Here is an 8849-nt window from a genome sequence, read left to right on the forward strand (position 1 = left end):
TCAAAAGAAATAGTTTTAACGCACTCTCAGCATCTCTTACATGCTATGGTGAGAGGGCACTAGGAAGCAGGCCCTTAGTCAGGAAAGAGGAAAAAGATACGACATCTTTTGTTTTTTCAGGTCCGTTAGAAATAGTTTCATGAGGGTCAGATTTCCAATGAATACATGATTAAATGTAAACTTTCAACCTGTACATATATTGGTAATTCAAATGGAACAAGAACTCCTGGTGTATTACAAATACATTTGGAAAACGCACACAACTCTGGAACCTGAACTAACCCCAGAGCAAAATCAGTGTGTCTTAAATAACAAGTATAAACAGATACGTTGAAGACATCAATTCACCAACTCTGGTACCGATGCAAAAAAACAAAACAAAACAAAAAACCCTAAATTTTCTTTATGGTCTTATTTCTGAGATCCTTTAAAGGACACTTCCACGATGATTTGCTCAGTTTTCTCGTCACTAAAATCAAGACACTACCACCCCCTGTACAGCTTTGAATGAAAGCATGTGTGAAGTGCTTATGCTCAAGCCCTGTCCTCTTCAAATCACATATGGCAAGATACAGGGATGTTTACACGTCGTGCTGCCTAAAAATCTTCCTTTCCCTTCCTCAGCCTGCTTCCCCTTAAAACCTTGTCAGAAATATTACTCAGCTGAGTAAACTAAATAAATATCCTCTCCCAAAAGCTCCTGTTAGCACATTACCATGTTCATCAGAAAGAAGTAACAGGTTAACATACTGGCATATTATCATGCAGTAATCAATCCACATCGATGGTGGGACACAAGTGACAAATAGCAAAGGGTATTCAAAGGAGGCAACCAAGGTCATTTTCACATCCTTCATAACTGTATTATTCATCTGCCCTGCCTGTAACACAGCACTGAGCTAGAGAAGTTGGATGAGGAAGGAAAAAGAGGAAGGACTGGTAAATGGCAATCCCAAGAGCAGGGCTGAGGAAATTCCAGCCTGGCACAGCAGATCCAATGGACATGTGCTAGATACAAAGGTTCATTGGTCACATTTTCATGAGGTTAACCTATCACTGGCTCTGAGACTTCTAACTCCCATTCTAATTTAGGGAATGTTCATTATTTCCTATTTGGAAGGATTCCCCACTTACTAAACTAGAACCAGTCCTATTCCAAGCTTATATAGTATAGTGGTTGAGTACTTGGGCTCTAAAATCTTCGAGATTTAGGTTTGAAACTTTATGGCGTTTCCTCGTAGTGATACCTTAGACAGGTGACTTAAATTTCTTCAAACCTCAGATTCCTCACCTGCAAAGTGGGGATGCCTTTTAGGGCTGCTTTGAGAAAACAATGATCTACTGCAGGTAAATAGCTCAGCACGGCGCTAAGATTGCTAAGATTAGCTATCTCTATTATTGCTTTCATTGCTATTTTACAGCATTGTGTATTTTCCATGTGAACAAATAATAAATAATTGACTCTGGACCCAGAATTCAGCTGAGACCTACTCACTTCATTGACCTTGCTTATATAAGAAGTAGGCCAAACTCCTTGATTTAGTCCTAAGGTGAAATCAAATGTGAATTGGATCAGAGAGGCAAAAGGTAATGAGTTTTCTGGGGCGTCCATCCCAAGGCATCCATGTCCCAGTGAAAGGAAGTTCCACTTCCAAATAATCAACTTACATTATCAAGAATCAAGGGATTCATGACAAGAATAACTCAAATGAATCTGGAATACATCTATTTTTATTCCTGTAACAGATTAATATTGATTCTAGTCTTTCCTTAAACTCATTAAAAAATTGTGTGCAGTTCCTGAGCATACACTGGCTAACTAGGCAGCCAAAATAAGGAATTTGGTGCATGCAAAAAGAGTAAGGGAAATGATTAAGGATAATAGGTAATTCTTGATGTGGAGTATATTCATTAAGAAAATCAAGAGTTCACAGAGATCTATGTAAAACACTTGGAGTTCTTCCGCAGAAAAACAGTATTTTAAATATAAATGTAAAATATCATCACCATCATCCAAAACAGCTTGCAGTTTTCAAAGATAATCACTTGATCCTTACTGGGCATTTCTTAAGGGGTCTAAAAATGAGTACCGCAATAAGTCGGATATATTCTTTTTAAACATGATCATCATATTGTACACTTGATACTTACGCTGAGAGCTCAGATCTTCCTTTCCTAGTATAATTTTCATCTAAGCATTCCTTAGATACTTAGATCATTCTTAATGGAGATTGTGCATTATACCCTCTGTGGACACATAGAAATCTGGCTAATTGGACTGACTAGATTACAGTTGTTAATGAATTCCATTTCCTTCATCTACAATACATGCTTAAGATATATTTGTCACCTATTACATAAATTTTTAAGATTGAAATCATTCATTAAAGCAGTGTTTATAGGCAAAAGTTTTTCATCATTCTTTTCAATAAATAAAATTCCTACACAGCCATCCTTCAGTATCCATGGGGGATTGGTTCCAAGACCTCCGAGGATACCAAAATCCACAGATACTCAAGTCCTTTATATAAAATGATGTAGTATTTGCATAAAACCTACACACATCCTTTCATATACTTTAACTCATCTCTAGATTACTTATAATACCTAATGCAATATAAATTCGATGTAAATAGCTGTTATATTGTATTGTTTAGAAGAAAAAACTATACATGTTTAGTCCAGGCACAACCATTCCTTTTTTTCTTTCCTGAATATTTTTGATCCTCAGTTGGTTGAATCCATAGATGTGGAACCCATGGCTAGAGAGGGCCGGCTGCGCTTTCAGGCTACATTTCTGTTCTTGTTGGTATAAAAACTGGGTGTCTTGAAAAAGTTTGAAATGAGCCTGTAGCATTAATAGTTATCATTGAAACGCTACAGAAATCATAACTGAACACAAGCTTTGCAATAAAGCATTCTCTTTCAGCCCCAGCATGCTCTTCAGGCACAGCCTTTTACAAAATGCTCTTCAGGCACAGCCTTTTACAAAAAACAAGTAAGGTGATGGACTATCTACCCATCAAATCCTTATCTGAACATTTTCAAACAATTTTTATTTTAAAAGCATCTTGTTTCATATTAAATGTTGTATCCCAGAAATACCTTAATAAAGTATTTCCTTTCTTGGCCAAAATAAGGTATCTAGCCAATGATAATTTCGTACTGTCTCTTTAAGTGCTAGGAAGAGTACCTAATTCTAATGGTTACTATCCCCATATACTATACCGGTCAAAAAATTTTAAACTCTAATGAGTCAGCTCGCTGAAAATAAACTCCACACTTCCATTCAAAAGTATGAAACTAAACGCTGAGTGGGAACCAGTTTACCCTCACTCCCAGTGTAAATCAGCCCAGAGAGGAAGTAGAAAAGTACTCCAGCTATTTGCTATAGACACAAATATGCACTGACCGCTATTGCACATGATCCACTCATGATGAATGTTCCTATCCCTAACATGAAAATGTTGGAAAAGGGAGGGGAAGAGAGAAGGACAGAAGGATGATGTGTGCATACCCAAGATCAGCCATTTCCTGCCAGCACATACAAAACAACAACAACAACAAAACACCTCCTTTCATTCTTAGAGATTTCGTGCCTCTTTGAGAGCAAATCCTGAATGACAGTGGACTCTAGGAAGGAGGACTTTTCTCCTGTCCCCTCCATATCCTGGTTAAATCTCCTCCCTGCTTAAAAGCGTTGCTGTTACTGTTTGAGGGGCATAGCCCAGACACAGAAATCTGAAATTTCAAAAATGCGATAAAGCCCTAGCCCAGCAGCCCTGGGAGGCGAGCAGCTGCCGGGTGACCGCTGATGAAGTGGCTTCTTAAGGAGGTGGGCAGATTGATTCCAGCTGCTGAGCGCAGGGCAGGGCAACCACTCGGAATGCACAGTCCGGCTGAGACAAGACTCAGCAGCGGCTTCCCAGGAAAGGGCAAGGCCAAATATTAGCTCTGTTTGCAAACCTGAGAAAAGTAAGGAAAATGCCACTGTTCCACCCAACAGGGACTTTCAAGGCAAGATGGGCCCCAAGGTGCTATGTGGACAGTGTCACTTCGTAAGTGGAACGTCACTCAGGAAATCTGAAAGCTGTCTTCTGAGATGGCTGTTCAGAAGGTCCCACAATTCCCAAGAGGAGTCCTTTTCTGTCTGATTCCTGTTTTTCTCCCCACTCTGGCTCCCAGCTCCTCGTCGTCTTCTAATAACTCTGAACCCCCGCTCAGCCTCCCTGGCTCCCCATCCCATATAATCAATACACAAGAGGGACTCCAGAGGCAGACACGGAAGAGGTGCAGTGGACCAGTGGGAGACACTAAGCACCCTGGAGCTGACCTGGATGGGGACATTGGAGAGGACATGCTCTTCAGAAGAGCTTGCCTCAAAAATGAGAGAGCTAAACGGAGAGAGGGGGACTAGTTTAGGAGTCCCCTGAGGGCCCCAAACTCAGACAGCAAGTGATCTAAGAAGAGGGAAGGAGTAAGAGAGGTAGGCGGGCATGAAGGCACGCCTAATGGAATATTCAATATCCTGAGAAATGCACTTTCGGCCCTGCACTTCCAGGGACTAAAAGCCAGTAATGGGCTTTGGAGTCTGCACTTCCTCTCCCTAATGTCCAGAGGCGCTTTAATGCTGCAGCCAATCGATCAGCCTTCTCCGGTGAAGGCGACGAGTGGAGTGCAAAAGCTTCCTACTTGTGGCCAAAATCCACCCAGCCTCCTCTGCACACCCCAAAGGAGCGACATACAACTTTGGACTGGCAGGATCTGTCTCTTAAAGTGCCGGAGAGGAGGAAAGGAAGGAGCCCGGAGGCGTCCTGAGAAACAGCCTACCCTCACCCCTCCGCCCTCTTCATCCCAACTTTTCCAGGGAGGGATTCAGGGGAAAACAAAAAGGGAGGGCGCAGTATCCACTTTGGGACAGGGCTGACGAGCAGCCCCAAATCTGCTTCAGGTGCAAGGCCACTGAGCGGACTCCAAGCCCAGAACAGCTTAAGGTGTTGCACTTCTGGAAGAGACACAATCAGAGCAAAGGAACGTCCAGAAGGTGGGGTTTCTTTGCAATGTTTTGCTGACATCACAGCTGCCTTGAAAGTGACCCTGTGAACAAACCTTTCCCCGCCTCGCCCCCATGCTCCAGGCTGGATTCCTGCCCTAGAGACGAGCCCCTGTCCCGCTTCTCCCCGTCCCCGCGCCCGCCAGCAGAGCTCAGGTTCTGGGCAAGTTCAGTCCCTAAGTTGAGCCCAACCCCGTCCAGCCTCCAGTCGCCCCTCCCCGGGAGGCTCGGACAGCCCCACTGAGCATGTCCAGTGGCCTGAGTCCGGGGGTCGCCGCTAGGAAGCTCTCTAGGCCCCTGGATGGGCAGGGTTGGGTCCCTGTGTGGACGCTCCCAGCGGGGCGCACGGAGGACAGCCGCGCGACTGCAGCCGAGTGTGGAGGGCACAAGTTAGCCCGCGCGAGTAAACTTTCCGCGGTCCTCCTCCCCACCCCCACGCCACAGGGGCGCGTCTCCCCGTGGAGCTAGCCTTTCCCAGCCCGGCGGAGACAAGCACAGCACGTGATGGGCAGAAATAAAAATAAACACTTCCCATTCCCGGGCCGCGGGGCCACCCCCACTCTGCGCGCCGCAGCGAGCAGGGGGCGCCCTGGGCCGACCCGCCCCCGGCCTCTGGCCAGAGCCCCCAGCCTCTGCGCCGCGGGCCGAGACGAACACTCGGGCCCACGGCCTCCGCGCCTACCTTTCGGACTTGGTGAACTTCCGGAATGCCTGTCGGAGGTCGTGGAAGGACCTGTACGTCTGCGGCTCGGCCGAGATGCCCTGCGCCCGGGTGGTCCGGGGGCCGATGTGGGTCGAGGGCACGGGAAGCACCGACTGGCATTTGTGGAGTTTCCTCTTCAGCTCCTGAATTTCCTCCTCCTTCTCTGACAGCCGCTTCTCCAGCTCTTTGATCCTCTCCTCCTTGAGCATGAGAATCTTGGCAAAGTCTTCCTCTAGCTCGCTCATTTTCTCACTGAGCCCCTCCGCGAAACTTTTTCTCGGGCGGCGGCGGCGGCGGCGGCAGCGGCGGCGGCGGCTGGGACGGCAGCCGGGAGCGGAGGGCGCGGGTGAGCGAGTGAATGGGCGCTAAGTACTCGAGCGCGGCGGAGTGCGCCCCTAATGCGGCGCGGGGAGCCTCCTGCTTCGATCCGCTTCTGCTGAATGGACTAAAAGCACCGAGGGGAGGATGAGAAGTCTAAAAGCGATGGAGAGGAGAGGCAGAGTGCTAATCTCCAGTCTCTCTGGGGAGTAGGTGATTATCTTTCATTGAGAAACCAATTAGAGCTGCCCTTCCTCCCCTGAGACCCCCTCCCCCGCCCCCTTTCCTAGTCACTCCGTGAGAATACGCGCGCGCCACCCCACCGACAGTCGAGTTGCTAGCAGACGGTTGGATCAGAGAGCCTAGTCCCACTCCATCACACAAAACTCACTCTTCCACGCTATATGGTACCAAGGGAAGGGGGTGGGGTGGGGGGGAGCTTTATGCCACTTGATCCCTGAAATAGCAACAATTACCATGTGATCTGGCGGATGACGCAGCGCTTGTAACTGGATCCTAAAGAGTGTGAGTGTGTGTGTATGTGTGTGACATTTCATAAATATTAAACTGCCTTTAGACAGTAACCTGCATAAATTCATCTTGGTCTTTGCCTTTTGCCTCTTTTCTATTTTTGATGCCTGGATGGATTCAGAAAGGAAGGCGAGTGTGTGTGTGTGTGTGTGTGTGTGTTACTGTGAAGTCCCATGGTTCTGACCCTAGTAAGAATGACAGGGCAATACCAGTTCCAAGGTTTTTCATCGTAAAGCCTTACTGGACATGGTGAACTAAAATTGTTGGTGGGAAAGTGAACTAAAATTGTTGGTGGGAAAGTTGGATGAACATATGGTAATGAGCCAAATGATTATGGAAAAGAGAAAGGCCATGTGTTCATTGTAATCGTTTATTGTCTGGCTTTTCTTTTTTTTTCATCTATTCCCCTTCAGTCTTGTATACAGAGCATCCAAATTATATCACAATCTCTTTCTCAATGGCTCAGAAGTGGTGGCCACCAGTGCTAAGCTGGGTCACCCTACCAGTTCCAGTTTGGGGGAGAAATTGCATCTTTAATTATCTGTGTTTAGGTCTTATCTGTGCATCCACCATCTACCCTGTGCTAAAGGGATTATTCTGCACAGTAGAATAATCGCGTATTCACGGATTCTTACAATTTCCTTTTTTATATCTATATAATATCACAGACAGCATTTACATAAGTCACTATTTGAGAGTCTGATTTGGTAGTGAGTGAGAGGTATTTCTTCCGATAATAGTCAACACATTGGTAATTTTTTTAAGGGAAAAAAATAGTTGCAACTAAGATACCAGAAGATTCTTTCCTAAATAGTAATTTTTCTTAAAAAAGAAAATTCAATGTGTAATTACTGGCTACTTACAAAAAAAATTATTCTACCTTTTCTGAAACAAGTGTATATTTTATTCTGGAGATTTGTTTATTATTTACTGTTCTACTTTTCTGATTTTTGTACATTAAAAATGTTTTATACCACATCTGAATTTCTTAATTGCACCAGATGCTAAAGTCTGGCTATGTCTACTGATGTTTGAGAAAGGGTTCTTAGTGTTGTTGACAGTTGCTATTCTGTTGCTTCTGTCTATGAACTTAATCTGCTATTATCATTTTACACAGACTAAAATAATTGACATTTAAAAATAATACATTAGAGAAAACCTCTGATCACATTCAAAAATCTAGGCATAGCTTTAACTTTATTTACAGGAGAAAAAATGTTTTAAAATGACTCTTAAAAGGTTTTTTTGTAAGTCTTACACTATCTTAAATGAAGATATACAAATGTTTCTTCTGCTTATTAAAAAATAAACCTTTAAACTTAGATTTCACACATGCACCTCAAAACCCTAAATTCATACCCATCTTCCAAAATAAAACTTATTTTTGAATAGGTCAGTTTTGATTTAAATAATGTTGATTGCTAGTGACATTAAATCTTGTCCATTGGCTTAAGAAGTATTTAATTTAGACCACAAGGAAAGCTTGAGAAAAGACATGCTGGTAGAAGAATAAACACTGAATTATTAAAAATCATGTCATAGTATATTAGAGCTGAAAGAACTTTGAAGATGATCTAACCCAACAACCTCATGTTATAAAGGAGGAAAATGAGATCTTGAGAGGGAAAGTCCAAGATCACTTCAAGGGCAGAAGTTTGAGTCCAGGACGCCTAATACCCACGAAGCATGCTTTCCCTCCCACGCTGCTTCTAGCATGGATCCAGAAAATTTAGAAACTCTATGATTCTGATGATCCAGTATTGAAAGATGTGACCTTACTCTCTGTTTCTTATTTCTAAATCTGTAGTAGTAATATGTGAAAGCAGAGTATTAATGAAACCTTAGGTTTTTTTTTTTTTCTTTTTTTTTTTTCTTAAAGGAGAAGGTCGCCATCTAGTGCCCTTGGAGAAATTTGCTAAATAAAAATCTTAATCACAATTAAATTGAGGTTATGTCCTTAAATACCTGTCCGGGTGTTTTCATTTCATATTTGTGAGAAATAAAGTAAACAACAAGAATTTTGTGTCAAACTAAAACAATTTTTTTTACGTTTGATATATTTTAGCCTGTTTGATGACAATTATGATTGTCAATATTTATTAATATGTGCCAGCACAGGGTTAAGCCCTTTATGTAACTGATTTTAATCCCCACACTTACTCTGTAAGATAGGCACTATTACTCATTTCTGTTTTATAGATGGAGAAACTGATGCTTGGCCAGATTAGATAATTTGCCCATGGT

At 43.3% G+C, this 8849-nt stretch overlaps 1 protein-coding gene across 1 annotated transcript in view; it reads right to left on the bottom strand.

Moving 5' to 3' along the window:
- The window catches only part of PRKG1 (protein kinase cGMP-dependent 1), a 1334297-nt gene extending 1327803 nt beyond the window's left edge, over nucleotides 1-6494 (bottom strand). Inside the window, exon 1 of the mRNA XM_073019149.1 lies at nucleotides 5736-6494. Coding sequence (XP_072875250.1) covers nucleotides 5736-6001 — 266 coding nt within the window. The 5' untranslated portion in view covers nucleotides 6002-6494. The remainder of the gene's footprint in view (nucleotides 1-5735) is intronic.
- Nucleotides 6495-8849: the final 2355 nt, after the last annotated feature.

This window comes from Chlorocebus sabaeus, chromosome 9, assembly GCF_047675955.1.
Source record: "Chlorocebus sabaeus isolate Y175 chromosome 9, mChlSab1.0.hap1, whole genome shotgun sequence".
NCBI classification, from domain to species: domain Eukaryota; kingdom Metazoa; phylum Chordata; class Mammalia; order Primates; family Cercopithecidae; genus Chlorocebus; species Chlorocebus sabaeus.